Here is a 26,090-nt window from a genome sequence, read left to right on the forward strand (position 1 = left end):
CTACACAGGTATACCATGGCTAGGTGACAGTCTACACAGGTATATCATGGCTAGGTTACAGTCTACACAGGTATACCATGGCTAGGTGACAGTCTACACAGGTATATCATGGCTAGGTGACAGTCTACACAGGTATACCATGGCTAGGTGACAGTCTACACAGGTATATCATGGCTAGGTGACAGTCTACACAAGTATACCATGGCTAGGTGACAGTCTACACAGGTATATCATGGCCAGGTGACAGTCTACACAGGTATATCATGGCTAGGTGACCGTCTACACAGGTATATCATGGCTAGGTGACAGTCTACACAGGTATATCATGGCCAGGTGACAGTCTACACAGGTATATCATGGCTAGGTGACAGTCTACACAGGTATACCATGGCTAGGTGACAGTCTACACAGGTATATCATGGCCAGGTGACACTGTACAGTCTACACAGGTATACCATGGCTAGGTGACCGTCTACCACAGGTATATCATGGCTAAGTGACAGTCTACACAGGTATATCATGGCTAGGTGACAGTCTACACAGGTATATCATGGCTAGGTGACAGTCTACCACAGGTATATCATGGCTAGGTGACAGTCTATACAGGTATATCATGGCTAGGTGACAGTCTACACAGGTATATCATGGCTAGGTGACAGTCTACACAGGTATATCATGGCTAGGTGACAGTCTACACAGGTATATCATGGCAAGGTGACAGTCTACACAGGTATATCATGGCTAGGTGACAGTCTACACAGGTATACCATGGCTAGGTGACAGTCTACACAGGTATATCATGGCTAGGTGACAGTCTACACAAGTATACCATGGCTAGGTGACAGTCTACACAGGTATATCATGGCCAGGTGACAGTCTACACAGGTATATCATGGCTAGGTGACAGTCTACACAGGTATACCATGGCTAGGTGACAGTCTACACAGGTATATCATGGCCAGGTGACAGTCTACACAGGTATATCATGGCTAGGTGACAGTCTACACAGGTATACCATGGCTAGGTGACAGTCTACACAGGTATATCATGGCCAGGTGACACTGTACAGTCTACACAGGTATACCATGGGTAGGTGACAGTGTACAGTCTACACAGGTGTATCATGGCTAAGTGACAGTCTACACAGGTATATCATGGCTAGGTGACAGTCTACACAGGTATATCATGGCTAGGTGACAGTCTACACAGGTATACCATGGCTAGGTGACAGTCTACACAGGTATATCATGGCTAGGTGACAGTGTACAGTCTACACAGGTATATCATGGCTAGGTGACAGTCTACACAGGTATATCATGGCTAGGTGACAGTCTACACAGGTATACCATGGCTAGGTGACAGTCTACACAGGTATACCATGGGTAGGTGACAGTGTACAGTCTACACAGGTATATCATGGCTAGGTGACAGTCTACACAGGTATACCATGGCTAGGTGACAGTCTACACAGGTATATCATGGCTAGGTGACAGTCTACACAGGTATACCATGGCTAGGTGACAGTCTACACAGGTATACCATGGCCAGGTGACACTGTACAGTCTACACAGGTATACCATGGGTAGGTGACAGTATACAGTCTACACAGGTGTATCATGGCTAAGTGACAGTCTACACAGGTATATCATGGCTAGTTGACAGTCTACACAGGTATATCATGGCTAGGTGACAGTCTACACAGGTATACCATGGCTAGGTGACAGTCTACACAGGTATATCATGGCTAGGTGACAGTGTACAGTCTACACAGGTATATCATGGCTAGGTGACAGTGTACAGTCTACACAGGTATATCATGGCTAGGTGACAGTCTACACAGGTATACCATGGCTAGGTGACAGTCTACACAGGTATACCATGGGTAGGTGACAGTGTACAGTCTACACAGGTATATCATGGCTAGGTGACAGTCTACACAGTTATATCATGGCTAGGTGACAGTCTACACAGGTATACCATGGCTAGGTGACAGTCTACACAGGTATATCATGGCTAGGTGACTGTCTACACAGGTATATTGAGGCTAGGTGAGTCTACACAGGTATACCATGGCTAGGTGACAGTCTACACAGGTATACCATGGCTAGGTGACAGTCTACACAGGTATATCATGGCTAGGTGACAGTCTACACAGGTATATCATGGCTAGGTGACAGTCTACACAGGTATACCATGGCTAGGTGACAGTCTACACAGGTATACCATGGCTAGGTGACAGTCTACACAGGTATACCATGGCTAGGTGACAGTCTACACAGGTATATCATGGCTAGGTTACAGTCTACACAGGTATACCATGGCTAGGTGACAGTCTACACAGGTATATCATGGCTAGGTGACAGTCTACACAGGTATACCATGGCTAGGTGACAGTCTACACAGGTATATCATGGCTAGGTGACAGTCTACACAAGTATACCATGGCTAGGTGACAGTCTACACAGGTATATCATGGCCAGGTGACAGTCTACACAGGTATATCATGGCTAGGTGACAGTCTACACAGGTATACCATGGCTAGGTGACAGTCTACACAGGTATATCATGGCCAGGTGACAGTCTACACAGGTATATCATGGCTAGGTGACAGTCTACACAGGTATACCATGGCTAGGTGACAGTCTACACAGGTATATCATGGCCAGGTGACACTGTACAGTCTACACAGGTATACCATGGCTAGGTGACAGTCTACACAGGTATATCACAGCTAGGTGACAGTCTATACAGGTATATTATGGCCAGGTGACAGTCTACACAGGTATATCATGGCCAGGTGACAGTGTACAGTCTACACAGGTATATCATGGCTAGGTGACCGTCTACCACAGGTATATCATGGCTAGGTGACAGTCTACACAGGTATATCATGGCTAGGTGACAGTCTACCACAGGTATATCATGGCTAGGTGACAGTCTATACAGGTATATCATGGCTAGGTGACAGTCTACACAGGTATATCATGGCTAGGTGACAGTCTACACAGGTATATCATGGCTAGGTGACAGTCTACACAGGTATGTCATTGCAAGGTGACAGTCTACACAGGTATATCATGGCTAGGTGACAGTCTACACAGGTATACCATGGCTAGGTGACAGTCTACACAGGTATATCATGGCTAGGTGACAGTCTACACAAGTATACCATGGCTAGGTGACAGTCTACACAGGTATATCATGGCCAGGTGACAGTCTACACAGGTATATCATGGCTAGGTGACAGTCTACACAGGTATACCATGGCTAGGTGACAGTCTACACAGGTATATCATGGCCGGGTGACAGTCTACACAGGTATATCATGGCTAGGTGACAGTCTACACAGGTATACCATGGCTAGGTGACAGTCTACACAGGTATATCATGGCTAGGTTACAGTCTACACAGGTATACCATGGCTAGGTGACAGTCTACACAGGTATATCATGGCTAGGTGACAGTCTACACAGGTATACCATGGCTAGGTGACAGTCTACACAGGTATATCATGGCTAGGTGACAGTCTACACAAGTATACCATGGCTAGGTGACAGTCTACACAGGTATATCATGGCCAGGTGACAGTCTACACAGGTATATCATGGCTAGGTGACAGTCTACACAGGTATATCATGGCTAGGTGACAGTCTACACAGGTATATCATGGCCAGGTGACAGTCTACACAGGTATATCATGGCTAGGTGACAGTCTACACAGGTATACCATGGCTAGGTGACAGTCTACACAGGTATATCATGGCCAGGTGACACTGTACAGTCTACACAGGTATACCATGGCTAGGTGACCGTCTACCACAGGTATATCATGGCTAAGTGACAGTCTACACAGGTATATCATGGCTAGGTGACAGTCTACACAGGTATATCATGGCTAGGTGACAGTCTACCACAGGTATATCATGGCTAGGTGACAGTCTATACAGGTATATCATGGCTAGGTGACAGTCTACACAGGTATATCATGGCTAGGTGACAGTCTACACAGGTATATCATGGCTAGGTGACAGTCTACACAGGTATATCATGGCAAGGTGACAGTCTACACAGGTATATCATGGCTAGGTGACAGTCTACACAGGTATACCATGGCTAGGTGACAGTCTACACAGGTATATCATGGCTAGGTGACAGTCTACACAAGTATACCATGGCTAGGTGACAGTCTACACAGGTATATCATGGCCAGGTGACAGTCTACACAGGTATATCATGGCTAGGTGACAGTCTACACAGGTATACCATGGCTAGGTGACAGTCTACACAGGTATATCATGGCCAGGTGACAGTCTACACAGGTATATCATGGCTAGGTGACAGTCTACACAGGTATACCATGGCTAGGTGACAGTCTACACAGGTATATCATGGCCAAGTGACACTGTACAGTCTACACAGGTATACCATGGGTAGGTGACAGTGTACAGTCTACACAGGTGTATCATGGCTAAGTGACAGTCTACACAGGTATATCATGGCTAGGTGACAGTCTACACAGGTATATCATGGCTAGGTGACAGTCTACACAGGTATATCCATGGCTAGGTGACAGTCTACACAGGTATATCATGGCTAGGTGACAGTGTACAGTCTACACAGGTATATCATGGCTAGGTGACAGTCTACACAGGTATATCATGGCTAGGTGACAGTCTACACAGGTATACCATGGCTAGGTGACAGTCTACACAGGTATACCATGGGTAGGTGACAGTGTACAGTCTACACAGGTATATCATGGCTAGGTGACAGTCTACACAGGTATACCATGGCTAGGTGACAGTCTACACAGGTATATCATGGCTAGGTGACAGTCTACACAGGTATACCATGGCTAGGTGACAGTCTACACAGGTATACCATGGCCAGGTGACACTGTACAGTCTACACAGGTATACCATGGGTAGGTGACAGTATACAGTCTACACAGGTGTATCATGGCTAAGTGACAGTCTACACAGGTATATCATGGCTAGTTGACAGTCTACACAGGTATATCATGGCTAGGTGACAGTCTACACAGGTATACCATGGCTAGGTGACAGTCTACACAGGTATATCATGGCTAGGTGACAGTGTACAGTCTACACAGGTATATCATGGCTAGGTGACAGTGTACAGTCTACACAGGTATATCATGGCTAGGTGACAGTCTACACAGGTATACCATGGCTAGGTGACAGTCTACACAGGTATACCATGGGTAGGTGACAGTGTACAGTCTACACAGGTATATCATGGCTAGGTGACAGTCTACACAGTTATATCATGGCTAGGTGACAGTCTACACAGGTATACCATGGCTAGGTGACAGTCTACACAGGTATATCATGGCTAGGTGACTGTCTACACAGGTATATTGAGGCTAGGTGAGTCTACACAGGTATACCATGGCTAGGTGACAGTCTACACAGGTATACCATGGCTAGGTGACAGTCAACACAGGTATATCATGGCTAGGTGACAGTCTACACAGGTATATCATGGCTAGGTGACAGTCTACACAGGTATACCATGGCTAGGTGACAGTCTACACAGGTATACCATGGCTAGGTGACAGTCTACACAGGTATACCATGGCTAGGTGACAGTCTACACAGGTATATCATGGCTAGGTTACAGTCTACACAGGTATACCATGGCTAGGTGACAGTCTACACAGGTATATCATGGCTAGGTGACAGTCTACACAGGTATACCATGGCTAGGTGACAGTCTACACAGGTATATCATGGCTAGGTGACAGTCTACACAGGTATACCATGGCTAGGTGACAGTCTACACAGGTATATCATGGCCAGGTGACAGTCTACACAGGTATATCATGGCTAGGTGACAGTCTACACAGGTATACCATGGCTAGGTGACAGTCTACACAGGTATATCATGGCCAGGTGACAGTCTACACAGGTATATCATGGCTAGGTGACAGTCTACACAGGTATACCATGGCTAGGTGACAGTCTACACAGGTATATCATGGCCAGGTGACACTGTACAGTCTACACAGGTATACCATGGCTAGGTGACAGTCTACACAGGTATATCACAGCTAGGTGACAGTCTATACAGGTATATTATGGCCAGGTGACAGTCTACACAGGTATATCATGGCCAGGTGACAGTGTACAGTCTACACAGGTATATCATGGCTAGGTGACCGTCTACCACAGGTATATCATGGCTAGGTGACAGTCTACACAGGTATATCATGGCTAGGTGACAGTCTACACAGGTATACCATGGCTAGGTGACAGTCTACACAGGTATATCATGGCTAGGTGACAGTCTACACAAGTATACCATGGCTAGGTGACAGTCTACACAGGTATATCATGGCCAGGTGACAGTCTACACAGGTATATCATGGCTAGGTGACAGTCTACACAGGTATACCATGGCTAGGTGACAGTCTACACAGGTATATCATGGCCAGGTGACAGTCTACACAGGTATATCATGGCTAGGTGACAGTCTACACAGGTATACCATGGCTAGGTGACAGTCTACACAGGTATATCATGGCCAGGTGACACTGTACAGTCTACACAGGTATACCATGGCTAGGTGACAGTCTACACAGGTATATCACAGCTAGGTGACAGTCTATACAGGTATATTATGGCCAGGTGACAGTCTACACAGGTATATCATGGCCAGGTGACAGTGTACAGTCTACACAGGTATATCATGGCTAGGTGACCGTCTACCACAGGTATATCATGGCTAGGTGACAGTCTACACAGGTATATCATGGCTAGGTGACAGTCTACCACAGGTATATCATGGCTAGGTGACAGTCTATACAGGTATATCATGGCTAGGTGACAGTCTACACAGGTATATCATGGCTAGGTGACAGTCTACACAGGTATATCATGGCTAGGTGACAGTCTACACAGGTATGTCATTGCAAGGTGACAGTCTACACAGGTATATCATGGCTAGGTGACAGTCTACACAGGTATACCATGGCTAGGTGACAGTCTACACAGGTATATCATGGCTAGGTGACAGTCTACACAAGTATACCATGGCTAGGTGACAGTCTACACAGGTATATCATGGCCAGGTGACAGTCTACACAGGTATATCATGGCTAGGTGACAGTCTACACAGGTATACCATGGCTAGGTGACAGTCTACACAGGTATATCATGGCCGGGTGACAGTCTACACAGGTATATCATGGCTAGGTGACAGTCTACACAGGTATACCATGGCTAGGTGACAGTCTACACAGGTATATCATGGCCAGGTGACACTGTACAGTCTACACAGGTATACCATGGGTAGGTGACAGTGTACAGTCTACACAGGTGTATCATGGCTAAGTGACAGTCTACACAGGTATATCATGGCTAGGTGACAGTCTACACAGGTATATCATGGCTAGGTGACAGTCTACACAGGTATACCATGGCTAGGTGACAGTCTACACAGGTATATCATGGCTAGGTGACAGTGTACAGTCTACACAGGTATATCATGGCTAGGTGACAGTCTACACAGGTATATCATGGCTAGGTGACAGTCTACACAGGTATACCATGGCTAGGTGACAGTCTACACAGGTATACCATGGGTAGGTGACAGTGTACAGTCTACACAGGTATATCATGGCTAGGTGACAGTCTACACAGTTATATCATGGCTAGGTGACAGTCTACACAGGTATACCATGGCTAGGTGACAGTCTACACAGGTATATCATGGCTAGGTGACAGTCTACACAGGTATATTGAGGCTAGGTGACAGTCTACACAGGTATACCATGGCTAGGTGACAGTCTAAACAGGTATACCATGGCTAGGTGACAGTCTACACAGGTATATCATGGCTAGGTGACAGTATACAGTCTACACAGGTATATCATGGCTAGGTGACAGTCTACACACAGGTATATCACGGCTAGGTGACAGTCTACACAGGTATATCATGGCTAGGTGACAGTGTACAGTCTACACAGGTATACCATGGGTAGGTGACAGTGTACAGTCTACACAGGTGTATCATGGCTAGGTGACAGTCTACACAGGTATATCATGGCTAGGTGACAGTCTACACAGGTATACCATGGCTAGGTGACAGTCTACACAGGTATACCATGGCTAGGTGACAGTCTACACAGGTATATCATGGCTAGGTGACAGTCTACACAGGTATATCATGGCTAGGTGACAGTCTACACAGGTATACCATGGCTAGGTGACAGTATACACAGGTATATCATGGCTAGGTGACAGTGTACAGTCTACACAGGTATATCATGGCTATAGTTGGTAGTGTACTCAGTGTATCACTTGTTGTTAGAATCATACTACATTGGAGGTCTGTCACTGACATTGATTGCCCTGATCAAAGACAAAGACTTTGAGGTTAAAGGTTATGGTATCTATAATAAAACTTAGGATACACTCTAACAGCAGACTATGATCAGTAAATGACCACATGAGGCTTGCTCAGTAGATAATCTGTAAAAGTACACAGTAAGTGGATGAGGGGAGGTAACCCTCAGCCAAGTTCAATAATAGCATACCAAAAATTACCTTACAATATCAGGAACAACAAAAACTATTTCATACTGAAAATCAAAATTAACAAATATACTGCACATAATTAACCTAAGTGACATTGATCCACTAACTTCTCAGAAGTACCATGTACATGTTCATCTTTATCATACAGCACATGTCGCAGAAGTACTGACAAGCCCTAATCATTTTTATTTTAAACTAGTTTAGCTTGTATTGTTTAACATCCTATCAACAGCTGAATTAGATTAATGACAACCTCTCCTGTGCGCAAGATGCATGTGTGTGTTTTGGAAAGTATGTTCGTGTTTGTCTCCTTGTGATAGTATGAAACTGATCTCAATTTTATGGTGCTACTTGTCAGAATTAACGCATAAAGCCAATGTCACCCAACAGGACATCCCACCCACTCGTATTATACAGACAATGGGTGAACCAATCGTCCCACTCCCATTAGGCTGGAGTCCTAAGCACCTAAGTAGGAGTGGCAACTACCATCGTTTTTTATCAACTCGGTATATCTTGGCCAGAGGACCGACCCCAAAGCCTTCCTCACAGATCTAGTGGCTCAACTAAAGGCCAAAAGTGAGACAGTGCCAAGGGCTACATTAGGAAGAAGAAAGTTGTTTAGAAAAAGAAAAGATAAGATCCCAATCACATCTTATGATCATGCAATGGGGCAGCAGGTACAATTATTACGGCCTATCCGCAGGGAAAATGTTTAATTAAACGATTTACAAAAGCGTAAGATACAGTACAGCAGTTCAGTAACTGTAAGGCTCGTCATTGATACTTAGGGACACATCATACAGCAGTTCAGTAACTCTAAGGCTCGTCAGTGATACTTAGGGACATCATACAGCAGTTCAGTAACTCTAAGACTCGTCAGTGATACTTAGGGACATATCAAACAGCAGTTCAGTAACTCTACGGCTCGTCATTGATACTTAGGGACATATCAAACAGCAGTTCAGTAACTGTAAGGCTCGTCAGTGATACTTAGGGACATCATACAGTTCAGTAACTCTAAGGCTCGTCAGTGATACTTAGGGACATATCAAACAGCAGTTCAGTAACTGTAAGGCTTGTCAGTGATACTTAGGGACACATCATACAGCAGTTCAGTAACTCTAAGACTCGTCAGTGATACTTAGGGACATCATACAGCAGTTCAGTAACTGTAAGGCTTGTCAGTGATACTTAGGGACACATCATACAGCAGTTCAGTAACTCTAAGACACGTCAGTGATACTTAGGGACATCATACAGCAGTTCAGTAACTGTAAGGCTTGTCAGTGATACTTAGGGACACATCATACAGCAGTTCAGTAACTCTAAGACTCGTCAGTGATACTTAGGGACACATCATACAGCAGTTCAGTAACTCTAAGGCTCGTCAGTGATACTTAGGGACATCATACAGTTCAGTAACTCTAAGACTCGTCATTGATACTTAGGGACATCATACAGCAGTTCAGTAACTGTAAGGCTTGTCAGTGATACTTAGGGACACATCATACAGCAGTTCAGTAACTCTAAGACTCGTCAGTGATACTTAGGGACACATCATACAGCAGTTCAGTAACTCTAAGGCTCGTCAGTTATACTTAGGGACACATCATACAGCAGTTCAGTAACTCTACGGCTCGTCAGTGATACTTAGGGACACATCATACAGCAGTTCAGTAACTATAAGGCTCGTCAGTGATACTTAGGGACATCATACAGCAGTTCAGTAACTCTATTAGGCTCGTCATTGATACTTAGGGACATCATACAGCAGTTCAGTAACTCTAAGGCTATAAGGTATACATACCAGGTATACAGTAACCAGGTATACATATGAAGCATATATGAGAGAATGAATGAAACCACCAACAATGAATATTCCAGGAAAATATGGACAGTGACATTTGGATTACCTCCCTTTGACTGTTACTTTAATGTCTATACACAGCTGTGGGGGTAAGGCCTACAGTAACCCCAGGACATATCAAGATGATGGTTTCCTTGTGATACAGTATTACACACCAACAACAAATAAACAGGAAAACCCAGCACTTATCTCAGCAGGCCACATATTTCAGTGTCAAACAGCGTTATTACATTATATATACACAATAATGCCTCTATGTAAGGAGCACAAGGGATTCATTCTTTCTGTGACTTTGGACATCAGGAATGTTTTATGCTGATGACAGACAAATAGGTGCTGGGACTTGGTCCCAAAACCACTACCAAGCACCCGGGACATCTTAGTAGTGACTGAAGTCTGTATTACTAACCCCACTCCCCATCACCCGGGACATCTTAGTAGTGACTGAAGTCTGTATTACTAAACCCACTCCCCATCACCCGGGACATCTTAGTAGTGACTGAAGTCTGTATTACTAACCCCACTCCCCATCACCCGGGACATCTTAGTAGTGACTGAAGTCTGTATTACTAACCCCACTCCCCATCACCCCGGACATCTTAGTAGTGACTGAAGTCTGTATTACTAAACCCACTCCCCATCACCGGGGACATCTTAGTAGTGACTGAAGTCTGTATTACTAAACCCACTCCCCATCACCGGGGACATCTTAGTAGTGACTGAAGTCTGTATTACTAAACCTACTCCCCATCACCCGGGACATCTTAGTAGTGTCTGAAGTCTGTATTACTAACCCCACTCCCCATCACCCCGGACATCTTAGTAGTGACTGAAGTCTGTATTACTAACCCCACTCCCCATCACCCGGGACATCTTAGTAGTGACTGAAGTCTGTATTACTAAACCCACTCCCCATCACCCGGGACATCTTAGTAGTGACTGAAGTCTGTATTACTAACCCCACTCCCCATCACCGGGGACATCTTAGTAGTGACTGAAGTCTGTATTACTAAACCCACTCCCCATCACCCGGGACATCTTAGTAGTGACTGAAGTCTGTATTACTAAACCCACTCCCCATCACCCGGGACATCTTAGTAGTGACTGAAGTCCGTATTACTAAACCCACTCCCCATCACCGGGGACATCTTAGTAGTGACTGAAGTCTGTATTACTAACCCCACTCCCCATCACCGGGGACATCTTAGTAGTGACTGAAGTCTGTATTACTAAACCCACTCCCCATCACCGGGGACATCTTAGTAGTGACTGAAGTCTGTATTACTAAACCCACTACCCATCACTGGGGACATCTTAGTAGTGACTGAAGTCTGTATTACTAAACCCACTCCCCATCACCCGGGACATCTTAGTAGTGACTGAAGTCTGTATTACTAACCCCACTCCCCATCACCTGGGACATCTTAGTAGTGACTGAAGTCTGTATTACTAACCCCACTCCCCATCACCTGGGACATCTTAGTAGTGACTGAAGTCTGTATTACTAAACCCACTCCCCATCACCGGGGACATCTTAGTAGTGACTGAAGTCTGTATTACTAAACCCACTCCCCATCACCGGGGACATCTTAGTAGTGACTGAAGTCTGTATTACTAAACCCACTCCCCATCACCCGGGACATCTTAGTAGTGACTGAAGTCTGTATTACTAACCCCACTCCCCATCACCCGGGACATCTTAGTAGTGACTGAAGTCTGTATTACTAAACCCACTCCCCATCACCCGGGACATCTTAGTAGTGACTGAAGTCTGTATTACTAAACCCACTCCCCATCACCCGGGACATCTTAGTAGTGACTGAAGTCTGTATTACTAACCCCACTCCCCATCACCCGGGACATCTTAGAAGTGACTGAAGTCTGTATTACTAAACCCACTCCCCATCACCCGGGACATCTTAGTAGTGACTGAAGTCTGTATTACTAACCCCACTCCCCATCATCGGGGACATCTTAGTAGTGACTGAAGTCTGTATTACTAAACCCACTCCCCATCACCCGGGACATCTTAGTAGTGACTGAAGTCTGTATTACTAACCCCACTCCCCATCACCCGGGACATCTTAGTAGTGACTGAAGTCTGTATTACTAACCCCACTCCCCATCACCGGGGACATCTTAGTAGTGACTGAAGTCTGTATTACTAACCCACTCCCCATCACCCGGGACATCTTAGTAGTGACTGAAGTCTGTATTACTAACCCCACTCCCCATCACCCGGGACATCTTAGTAGTGACTGAAGTCTGTATTACTAAACCCACTCCCCATCACCCGGGACATCTTAGTAGTGACTGAAGTCTGTATTACTAAACCACTCCCCATCACCCGGGACATTTTGTAGTGACGTCATGAGGTCTTCATTACTAAACCCACTCTATATTTGATTCATTTGTACCAAAGAGTTTAATCAAAATTTTCCATAAGCAGTGCAAGTACTTAACAGTAAAATCAAGAAAGGGAAGGATGATACATTGAGGTTGGATTTCAGTATAAAAATAATCAGACTTATGAATCAGATTTCAAGCCATTGAATAATAATGAATCGAAGTGCCATTTAAAGAAACATAAAATACTCTTATTTTTCCATTTAAGATTTGTATCACCTCAAATGTTGCAGAAAATTTGAGACAAATAACACCTTAATGTGGTATTCCAATTGAGGAGGGGAGGCTAATACGGTCATTAAAGAAATGTTCTTATCTTGTATCTGTATAGTATTGGCCTGGACGATACACAGCCAGGACACTCCTCATGAAGCTAACCCTCACACAGCTCAGAACACTAATCCTCACACCCACTAAACTCTTCATTTTATCTTTATTTTCAAAATGTAAATATTACTAAATGTTATGGAAGAAATGAAATACTGGGGACAAAAGTATTTAAATATCTGTTAAATGTGGCCAACAAAAATCAAGGTGTGGATAATAGTGGCGGGCAAAAACAGGAAAACCACAAAAATCTGGATCGGGTCTATACAACACATAGTGGGGGCTGTGAGTAAGGCTTTGTGCCTTCAACAGTTGGTGAGCCGGGATACAAAATTATCATCAATTTGTAATTTTCTACACCATCGATTCCAATGGAAACTTAAAAATTATCCAATACTTATACAGGATGAGTGCTGGCACATATTGTGAGAATTTGTTGTCTCCCTGTGTAATATGTGTGGCTGATGAGACAGGGCTGGCCCCTGTGTGGTGATATCCCAGATATATATATATATATATATATATACAGTACTGGTACAGAGCCTGTGGTGTCACTGGGTACAGTCGCACCCCTATCTACTGTGGTCAGTGTTTCCTCCGGATTTAGTTCCCCGGGAGCCTCATCACCTGTTCTATCTCTGTCAGTCAGAACAGGTAAGTTAACTACAAATTGTTAAACTTTAAATAAAACTATAGCACATACTCTTATTTCAGGACTTACACGTTACATCATCAGATATTCTGACAATGTCTGACATGTCAGAAAATCATAACATACATCATCAAATGTACCTGTCTACATTGAAGCATCATTAGATGTTCTCATAGCATTCATATGTATTATTCAGAAAATCCTAACTTAGTATTAAGATATTTCACACAAAAACACAAAATCATGAATGACATACACTTAGAAAAATTATTACTGAGATGCATATATAATTCTCAAATATAAATATTTGAAAGCCAGTGCCAATGCAGACAAGGTGCAAAAATACACAATTTTATTCCCATGAACATCCAGATATGTTAAAAACCACAAAATTTACTTTGCGCTCCTTGAACAATTTTCATAGCTAATTAACTTCTTATTGACCCAGTGAAAACAATTTGTATGACAAGTTTAAAAGGATGTTGTATTTATTATACCAATAATACACAAATATCATAAATCTTAATAAATTTGACACATTTACATTGAATGTGCCAATAATTCATATAACATATTACACATTAAATTTTCTTTACTTAAATCAATATGCAGTTTTCTGTAACAACTCTATAATATTTAAAGCAAATATTTCCTATATTTTTAATGTGGTTAATATTTCTTATCTTTTTACTGTAGTAAATATTTGCTATACTTTTAATGTAGTAAATAGTCCCTTTATTTTTAATGTCGTTAATATTTCTTATCTTTTTACTGTAGTAAATATTTGCTATATTTTTAATATAGTAAATAGTTCCTTTATTTTTAATGTAGTTAATATTTTCTATCTTTTACTATAGTAAATATTTGCTATATTTTTAATGTAGTAAATAGTTCCTTTATTTTTAATGTAGTTCATATTTCCTATCTTTTACTATAGTAAATATTTGCTATATTTTCATTGTAGTAAATATTCGTTGTTGTTTTTTAACAAAGTGGATATTTGCTATATTTTTAATGTAGTAAATATTTGCTATACTTTTAATGTAGTAAATATTTGCTATATTTTTAATGTAGTAAATAGTTCCTTTATTTTTAATGTAGTTCATATTTCCTATCTTTTACTATAGTAAATATTTGCTATATTTTCATTGTAGTAAATATTCGTTGTTGTTTTTTTAACAAAGTGGATATTTGCTATATTTTTAATGTAGTAAATATTTGCTATATTTTTAATGTAGTAAATAGTTCCTTTATTTCTTATGTAGTTCATATTTCCTATCTTTTACTATAGTAAATATTTGCTATATTTTCATTGTAGTAAATATTTGTTGTTGTTTTTTAACAAAGTGGATATTTGCTATATTTTTAATGTAGTAAATATTTGCTATATTTTTATAACAGTAGATATTTGCAATATCTTAATGTAGTAAATATTTGTTTTTAATGTAGTAAATATTTGCTTTATTTATATCAGTGGATATTTGCTATATTTTTACTGTAGTAAATATTTGCTATATTTTTAATGTAGTAAATATTTGCTATATTTTTATCATAGTCAATATTTGCTATAATATTATTTCAATGTAGTAAATATTTGTTTTATTTTTATCATAGTAAATATTTGCTATAGTTTTAATGTAGTAAATATTTGCTATATTTTTATCATAGTCAATATTTGCTATAATATTATTTCAATGTAGTAAATATTTGCTTTATTTTTATCATAGTGGATATGTGCTATATTTTTAATGTAGTCCATATTTGCTATATTCTAATTTAGTACATATTTGCTATATTCTTAATATAGTAAATATTTGCTTTATTTTTAATGTAGTTAATATTTACTATATTTTGATGTAGTCATTTACTATATTTTCAATAGAAATGGTATTTTGTTATATGATACATTTTATAATTTAAAGGAAAAGCGCATCAGACACAACAAAATGGACCTTTTCTTGATTTATTTTATTTTTTTAGTCTTGTTTCTGTCATGAAATAGGGATTTAATGATATAAGAATACACCAAGGGAACATTCATGCAATTTAAAATTAAAATATAGATACTAGTGTATCAGATTTTGAACACCATTTCTATGTCCTTATTTCAAATCAACATTATTGAATCAAACAGTCTCAAAATAATTACCTAAAACAAGAATGGAAATACAACTAAGAACATTTATCAGAGTAATATACCACATCAAGGTTAAGTTCAGTTATAAGGTACATGTCAGTAAAATTAAGTTTTATGCACAAATTAATACCATGTCAAAATTAATTGGAATAACTGGTCTGATATTTGGGTAAAAAACCACAAACAGAATTGTCAATTCAGCAATTTTCCTTGATGAATCAGAAATGGGAAAACCACAAAAAAACATACCATTGGTATCACATGACCAAAATGGTTGTCAGAGGTAACATATGTACCATCTACTGATTTGGGTATTAGAATGGTGACCAATGGCCTCCAATAAATGTATATCACGTTAGAGAAAGTGAGCAACTGATCAAATTTTCTATGATCATAATACTGTCAATACCTCAATTTTACCATCATAAACCAGTCACTCCTTTGTAGAAAAGTGAATGACATTGAAAATCATATAAATTTTCACTTTTATTTCTAAAATCAAACATTTCCTGATGTAATGGTACCGATAAAAAGCCTACGTCACAAACTTCCGCCAACATTCATCACAAGGAGGCATTTCCATTAATGGTTCCATCAAACTCTGTACAGGTAAGAGGATTACTGACCACAGCTCCACCCCCACATCGTTATCAAACACAGGGTGCAGGATTGTATCTAGGTCAAATCCTGACCACCTATTATACCATAGTACAGGGAGGGGTATTGTATCTAGGTCAAATCCTGACCACCAAAGTACAGGGAGGGGTATCGTATCTAGGTCAAATCCTGACCACCTATTATACCATATAGTACAGAGAGGGGTATTGTATCTAGGTCAAATCTTGACCACATATTATACCATATAGTACAGGGAGGGGTATCGTATCTAGGTCAAATCCTGACCACCAAAGTACAGGGAGGGGTATCGTATCTAGGTCAAATCCTGACCACCATAGTACAGGGAGGGGTATCGTATCTAGGTCAAATCCTGACCACCATAGTACAGGGAGGGGTATCGAATCTAGGTCAAATCCTCACCACTAAAGTACAGGGAGGGGTATCAAATCTAGGTCAAATCCTCACCACCAAAGTACAGGGAGAGGTACATGTATTGTATTTGAGTCAAATTCCTACCACTGCTTTACTGCATTATTTAGTTCATAGTTGAAAAGTGTCTGTAACACCTATTTACAACTTACTACTAAAATATACATCCAGTCATCCTTCCTACCCACACCTACATTCTACCCACTGATAAACCTCCTACTGAGCTGCCTAGATACACATGTATTAATGTCAATACACTGGTATATCTCACTGTGATGACCAATGGTCAAGGTTATTTAAATGGCAGATGTATCAATACTGTACATTCTAACTGGTCAATAAGGATGGTAATTAGTGATAATAATAGATGGGACAGATTGTCATCGTTGTCCAATACCTGTTCAAGTAGGTAGCTCTGGTCATTACCTGCTGTTCAGGTGCTACGTTTTACTCGTGGGCCAATTATCTCACCTGAAAGCAATTAGCCTCCACAGAAAAGGCAGACAGCAAGTGGTGTGTGGGTGGGAGATTATAGGTGGATGACACAATGGCTAGTTTTACAGGTGTAGAGAAGGTGGACGTAAATTACACCTGTCCCAGACACACCAATCTCTCCTCTACGTTTAGGGGGCCACTCCCTCCCTACACCAATCTCTCCTCTACGTTTAGGGGGCCACTCCCTCCCTACACCAATCTCTCCTCTACGTTTAGGGGGCCACTCCCTCCCTACACCAATCTCTCCTCTACGTTTAGGGGGCCACTCCCTCCCTACACCAATCTCTCCTCTACGTTTAGGGGGCCACTCCCTCCCTACACCAATCTCTCCTCTACGTTTAGGGGGCCACTCCCTCCCTACACCAATCTCTCCTCTACGTTTAGGGGGCCACTCCCTCCCTCATGCCTCCTTAATGTTTGATCATCAAACACAAAATTTTGAAGTGAAATGTTGACGGTGCCAATTTTCAAATGAAAATTAACACTAAGTCTTGTTGTCATGAGTTTGACTGTTTGAGTGTTTTAACAAAGTTGACCCCTAGCTATGAGAACCATAGGTCAAGGTCATTTCTTTCCCAAATTTTGTCTGGTCTCGTCCCTGAGTAACCGACCAGTCAATTATCTTGAATCCCAGTGATTTTGGTTCATCAGAGGAAGTCATTTGAGTATTTTACATGTTTTTCCCCAATGACCTTGACATTTTATCAAGGTTATATAACTTTGTCAGGCAACATTTCAAGAACCTACCTGATAATGAAATATCTATATTTGAGGCCTTTTGATTTTTTAGTAGAAACAGTTTGAGTGTTTAAAAATATTTGACCTCTGTGACCTGGACAATGCGACAAGGTAATTTTTTCACAAATTGTTGTCAAATACCAAGCTTCTAGGCCTGGTGTGTGATAATACTGGTGTATTACCTTACAAGTCTGACATAGTACTGGTGTGTGATAATACTGGTGTATTACCTTACAAGTCTGACACAGTACTGGTGTGTGATAATACTGGTGTATTACCCTACAAGTCTGACACAATACTGGTGTATTACCTTACAAGTCTGACACAGTACCGGTGTATTACCTTACAAGTCTGACACAGTACTGGTGTATTACCTTACAAGTCTGACACAGTACTGGTGTATTACCTTACAAGTCTGACATAGTACTGGTGTATTACCTTACAAGTCTGACACAGTACTGGTGTATTACCTTACAAGTCTGACACAGTACTGGTGTATTACCTTACAAGTCTGACACAGTACTGGTGTGTGATAATACTGGTGTATTAAATTGTACCTTACAAGTCTGACACAGTACCGGTGTGTGATAATACTGGTGTATTACCTTACAAGTCTGACACAATACTGGTGTGTGATATAATACTGGTGTATTACCTTACAAGTCTGACATAGTACTGGTGTGTGATAATACTGGTGTATTACCTTACAAGTCTGACACAATACTGGTGTGTGACCTTACAAGTCTGACACAGTACTGGTGTATTACCTTACAAGTCTGACACAGTACTGGTGTATTACCTTACAAGTCTGACACAGTACCGGTGTATTACCTTACAAGTCTGACACAGTACCGGTGTGTGATAATACTGGTGTATTACCTTACAAGTCTGACACAGTACTGGTGTGTGATAATACTGGTGTATTACCTTACAAGTCTGACACAGTACTGGTGTATTACCTTACAAGTCTGACACAGTACCGGTGTATTACCTTACAAGTCTGACACAGTACTGGTGTATTACCTTACAAGTCTGACACAGTACTGGTGTGTGATAATACTGGTGTATTACCTTACAAGTCTGACACAATACTGGTGTATTACCTTACAAGTCTGACACAGTACTGGTGTGTGATAATACTGGTGTATTACCTTACAAGTCTGACACAGTACTGGTGTGTGATAATACTGGTGTATTACCTTACAAGTCTGACACAATACTGGTGTATTACCTTACAAGTCTGACACAGTATTGGTGTGTGATAATACTGGTGTATTACCTTACAAGTCTGACACAGTACTGGTGTGTGATAATACTGGTGTATTACCTTACAAGTCTGACACAATACTGGTGTATTACCTTACAACTCTGACACAGTACTGGTGTGTTATAATACTGGTGTATTACCTTACAAGTCTGACACAGTACTGGTGTGTGATATAATACTGGTGTATTACCCTACAAGTCTGACACAGTACTGGTGTTATTACCCTACAAGTCTGACACAATACTGGTGTATTACCTTACAAGTCTGACACAGTACTGGTGTGTGATAATACTGGTGTATTACCTTACAAGTCTGACATAGTACTGGTGTGTGATAATACTGGTGTATTACCTTACAAGTCTGACACAGTACTGGTGTGTGATAATACAGGTGTATTACCTTACAAGTCTGACACAGTACTGGTGTGATAATACTGGTGTATTACCTTACAAGTCTGACACAGTACTGGTGTATTACCTTACAAGTCTGACACAGTACTGGTGTGTGATATAATACTGGTGTATTACCTTACAAGTCTGACACAGTACTGGTGTGTGATAATACTGGTGTATTACCTTACAAGTCTGACACAGTACTGGTGTGTGATAATACTGGTGTATTACCTTACAAGTCTGACACAGTACTGGTGTGTGATATTACTAGTGTATTACCTTACAAGTCTGACACAGTACTGGTGTGTGATAATACTGGTGTATTACCTTACAAGTCTGACACAGTACTGGTGTGTGATAATACTGGTGTATTACTTTACAAGTCTGACACAATACTGGTGTGTGATAATACTGGTGTATTACCTTACAAGTCTGACATAGTACTGGTGTGTGATAATACTGGTGTATTACCTTACAAGTCTGACACAGTACTGGTGTGTGATAATACTGGTGTATTACCTTACAAGTCTGACATAGTACTGGTGTGTGATATTACTGGTGTATTACCTTACAAGTCTGACACAGTACTGGTGTGTGATAATACTGGTGTATTACCTTACAAGTCTGACACAGTACTGGTGTGTGATATAATACTGGTGTATTACCTTACAAGTCTGACATAGTACTGGTGTATTACCTTACAAGTCTGACACAGTACTGGTGTGTGATAATACTGGTGTATTACCTTACAAGTCTGACATAGTACTGGTGTATTACCTTACAAGTCTGACACAGTACTGGTGTGTGATAATACTGGTGTATTACCTTACAAGTCTGACACAGTACTGGTGTGTGATATAATACTGGTGTATTACCTTACAAGTCTGACACAATACTGGTGTGTGATAATACTGGTGTATTACCTTACAAGTCTGATAGTTTGACAGTATGTGATAATACTGGTGTATTACCTTACAAGTCTGATAGTTTGACAGTATGTGATAATACTGGTGTATTACCTTACAAGTCTGATAGTTTGACAGTATGTGATAATACTGGTGTATTACCTTACAAGTCTGATAGTTTGACAGTATGTGATAATACTGGTGTATTACCTTACAAGTCTGATAGTTTGACAGTATGTGATAATACTGGTGTTAATATGTCCGGTTTATTTGCTCAACATATTTCTTTATTGCGTTTTTGCCAGTGAAATATAGAAATTTAGCAAACTAATAAAACTTATATTTTCATTGCAGCGATGAGCACTGAAAATAAAAGATTTAGCATTGAAAATATAAGTTTTGCAGTGTAAATATAAGTTTTGCAGTGTAAATATAAGTTTTGCAGTGAAAATATAAGTTTTGCAGTGAAAATATAAGTTTTTCAATTTTAACCAATCAGAGTGAACCTTTGTATTGATCATCTCATTGAAATTTTCTCATTGAAATTTTGTCAATTTTTCCTATCAAAGAGAAGATAGATAAATTGATTATTTTGCTGATTTTCTGAAATATTTAGACTAGTTTTTGACAAATACTCACTTGACGTTAGCTACTAATGCACAGATTTTCCAATAACGGCAGAAAACCCTTCAATGTGCGTTGATCAGTCCTTTCAAAATGGCGCTGTCAAGGTCACAAAGAGATGACATCATGTATCATGCACTTTTTGACACTATTAATTTTTCGATGTTTTTAATTGTGTTTTTAACTATATGAAATGCAATTAAAAGAAAATTGAATGGTTTCCCTTTCATATAACAGGAATTTCACTTGTATGACAGAATATTTTGATATCGATATTCTGTCGTACTCGTGAAATATATGTTAATTATTAAACGAGAAACAATTCAATATCCCCAATTTATTAACCACAGAGAGTTGAGGTTAAAATGAGATAGCAGTATCCTGTTCAACACCACATTATGACAAGTCACTGTCAAGTTTTATATGTATCTATATGGAAACATTGTAGTCCAGCAGTACGACACCGGGCTACGTGACAAGTCCCAGCACGAGCACTGTATTGTATTTTTCTGTTTTGTTCCAGTCAACTCAACTGTAAAATGATAATGTGCTACCTAAGGCAGTACAAGAAATCAGATGTAAGATGTATAAAGTACTGAAATGGGAGCTCCAACTGTATGTAAGATGTATAAAGTACTGAAATGGGAGCCCCAACTGTATGTAAGATGTATAAAGTACTGAAATGGGAGCTCCAACTGTATGTAAGATGTATAAAGTACTGAAATGGGAGCTCCAACTGTATGTAAGATGTATACAGTACTGAAATGGGAGCTCCAACTGTATGTAAGATGTATAAAGTACTGAAATGGGAGCTCCAACTGTATGTAAGATGTATAAAGTACTGAAATGGGAGCTCCAACTGTATGTAAGATGTATAAAGTACTGAAATGGGAGCTCCAACTGTATGTAAGATGTATACAGTACTGAAATGGGAGCTCCAACTGTATGTAAGATGTATAAAGTACTGAAATGGGAGCTCCAACTGTATGTAAGATGTATACAGTACTGAAATGGGAGCTCCAACTGTATGTAAGATGTATAAAGTACTGAAATGGGAGCTCCAACTGTATGTAAGATGTATAAAGTACTGAAATGGGAGCTCCAACTGTATGTAAGATGTATAAAGTACTGAAATGGGAGCTCCAACTGTATGTAAGATGTATAGAGTACTGAAATGGGAGCTCCAACTGTATGTAAGATGTATAAAGTACTGAAATGGGAGCTCCAGCTGTATGTTAGATGTATACAGTACTGAAATGGGAGCTCCAACTGTATGTAAGATGTATAAAGTACTGAAATGGGAGCTCCAACTGTATGTAAGATGTATACAGTACTGAAATGGGAGCTCCAACTGTATGTAAGATGTATAAAGTACTGAAATGGGAGCTCCAACTGTATGTAAGATGTATACAGTACTGAAATGGGAGCTCCAACTGTATGTAAGATGTATAAAGTACTGAAATGGGAGCTCCAACTGTATGTAAGATGTATACAGTACTGAAATGGGAGCTCCAACTGTATGTAAGATGTATAAAGTACTGAAATGGGAGCTCCAACTGTATGTAAGATGTATACAGTACTGAAATGGGAGCTCCAACTGTATGTAAGATGTATAAAGTACTGAAATGGGAGCTCCAACTGTATGTAAGATGTATAGAGTACTGAAATGGGAGCTCCAACTGTATGTAAGATGTATAAAGTACTGAAATGGGAGCTCCAGCTGTATGTTAGATGTATACAGTACTGAAATGGGAGCTCCAACTGTATGTAAGATGTATACAGTACTGAAATGGGAGCTCCAACTGTATGTAAGATGTATAAAGTACTGAAATGGGAGCTCCAGCTGTATGTAAGATGTATAAAGTACTGAAATGGGAGCTCCAACTGTATGTAAGATGTATAAAGTACTGAAATGGGAGCTCCAGCTGTATGTTAGATGTATAAAGTACTGAAATGGGAGCTCCAACTGTATGTAAGATGTATAAAGTACTGAAATGGGAGCTCCAGCTGTATGTTAGATGTATAAAGTACTGAAATGGGAGCTTCAACTGTATGTAAGATGTATAAAGTACTGAAATGGGAGCTCCAGCTGTATGTAAGATGTATACAGTACTGAAATGGGAGCTCCAACTGTATGTAAGATGTATAAAGTACTGAAATGGGAGCTCCAACTGTATGTAAGATGTATACAGTACTGAAATGGGAGCTTCAACTGTATGTAAGATGTATAAAGTACTGAAATGGGAGCTCCAACTGTATGTAAGATGTATAAAGTACTGAAATGGGAGCTCCAGCTGTATGTTAGATGTATAAAGTACTGAAATGGGAGCCCCAACTGTATGTAAGATGTATACAGTACTGAAATGGGAGCTACAACTGTATACAGACCCCAGGTCAGATGACGTAAGAATACTGATATTTAAGGAAAGTGATATAAATGTTTCCTGACAACATTATAAACCGTAAATCATAAGGGAAGGGAAGCAACTCTGTTTATTTTATCATGAAAATGCAAGAATCTTCAACTGTTTGACAAGTAATTACCAATAACAGTTCCATAATATACTATAAAACACTGACTGAACCCTGAACTTCCTTTGATTGGCAGATCACCAGTATACCCAAATTCTACATTTGAATTAAGGAAGTGAAGCTTAAAGTCAGTACACTGGGAAGGAGAACCGTTAACTGGTAGCATTTAACTCTTTGTGTTGATAAAAAATTATACCATCATACAGGCTAGATTTTGTTTACAAGCTTTAAATCTACTATAAACAAGGAGAATTTTTCCCTGGCCTGCCCTCTGGTGGTAATGACGCTGGTACTCTAACCGAGTGGTGAGATTTACACTCAGAAAACTCAAAAACACATACTTACAGCCAAAAATGCCTTGGATTACTAATCAAGTTGGTTTTATGTTTACAAATTAGTAACATTTTTGGCAAAAGTACATATCACTGCAACACAAACATATAAAGCATAGGGAGTATACAGTAACACATACAGTATAGGGAGTACACAGTAACATACAGTATTAAGGGAGTACACAGTAACATACAGTATAGGGAGTACACAGTAACACATACAGTATAGGGAGTACACAGTAACATACAGTATAGGGAGTACACAGTAACATACAGTATAGGGAGTACACAGTAACATACAGTATAGGGAGTACACAGTAACACATACAGTATAGGGAGTACACAGTAACATATACAGTATAGGGAGTACACAGTAACATACAGTATAGGGAGTACACAGTAACATACAGTATAGGGAGTACACAGTAACATACAGTATAGGGAGTACACAGTTACATATACAGTATAGGGAGTACACAGTAACATACAGTATAGGGAGTACACAGTAACACATACAGTATAGGGAGTACACAGTAACACATACAGTATAGGGTGTACACAGTAACACATACAGTATAGGGTGTACACAGTAACATACAGTATAGAGAGTACACAGTAACATACAGTATAGGGAGTACACAGTAACATACAGTATAGGGAGTACACAGTAAAATATACAGTATAGGGAGTACACAGTAACATACAGTATAGGGAGTACACAGTAACATACAGTATAGGGAGTACACAGTAACATACAGTATAGGGAGTACACAGTAACATACAGTATAGGGAGTACACAGTAACATACAGTATAGGGAGTACACAGTAAACATACAGTATAGGGAGTACACAGTAACATACAGTATAGGGAGTACACAGTAACACATACAGTATAGGGAGTACACAGTAACACATACAGTATAGGGAGTACACAGTAACACATACAGTATAGGGAGTACACAGTAACATACAGTATAGGGAGTACACAGTAACATATACAGTATAGGGAGTACACAGTAACATACAGTATAGGGAGTACACAGTAACATACAGTATAGGGAGTACACAGTAACACATACAGTATAGGGAGTACACAGTAACATACAGTATAGAGGTACACAGTAACATACAGTATAGGGAGTACACAGTAACATACAGTATAGGGAGTACACAGTAACATATACAGTATAGGGAGTACACAGTAACATACAGTATAGGGAGTACACAGTAACACATACAGTATAGGGAGTACACAGTAACATATACAGTATAGGGAGTACACAGTAACATACAGTATAGGGAGTACACAGTAACATACAGTATAGGGAGTACACAGTAACATATACAGTATAGGGAGTACACAGTAACATACAGTATAGAGAGTACACAGTAACATACAGTATAGGGAGTACACAGTAACATACAGTATAGGGAGTACACAGTAACATACAGTAGGGAGTACACAGTAACATACAGTATAGGGAGTACACAGTAACATACAGTATAGGGAGTACACAGTAACATACAGTATAGGGAGTACACAGTAACATACAGTATAGGGAGTACACAGTAACACATACAGTATAGGGAGTACACAGTAACATATACAGTATAGGGAGTACACAGTAACATACAGTATAGAGAGTACACAGTAACATACAGTATAGGGAGTACACAGTAACATACAGTATAGAGAGTACACAGTAACATACAGTATAGAGAGTACACAGTAACATACAGTATAGGGGTACACAGTAACATACAGTATAGAGAGTACACAGTAACATACAGTATAGGGGGTACAC

The 26,090-nt window shown here is 40.2% G+C and overlaps 2 protein-coding genes across 3 annotated transcripts in view; one reads left to right on the plus strand and one right to left on the minus strand.

The window, feature by feature from the left end:
- The window catches only part of LOC117328242 (transcription initiation protein SPT3 homolog), a 113,813-nt gene that overhangs the window by 30,950 nt on the left and 56,773 nt on the right, over window positions 1-26,090 (minus strand). The gene's annotated exons all lie outside the window — the stretch shown is intronic.
- Window positions 13,456-26,090, plus strand: part of LOC117328241 — a 101,267-nt gene continuing 88,632 nt past the window's right edge. The window contains exon 1 of one of the 2 annotated variants that reach the window (XM_033885703.1): window positions 13,456-13,818. In XM_033885703.1, the coding sequence (XP_033741594.1) occupies window positions 13,629-13,818 (190 nt within the window). In that variant the 5' untranslated portion in view covers window positions 13,456-13,628. The remainder of the gene's footprint in view (window positions 13,819-26,090) is intronic. The other variant, XM_033885704.1, reaches the window with a different exon arrangement.

This window comes from Pecten maximus, chromosome 5 (genome assembly GCF_902652985.1).
Source record: "Pecten maximus chromosome 5, xPecMax1.1, whole genome shotgun sequence".
Classification (NCBI taxonomy): domain Eukaryota; kingdom Metazoa; phylum Mollusca; class Bivalvia; order Pectinida; family Pectinidae; genus Pecten; species Pecten maximus.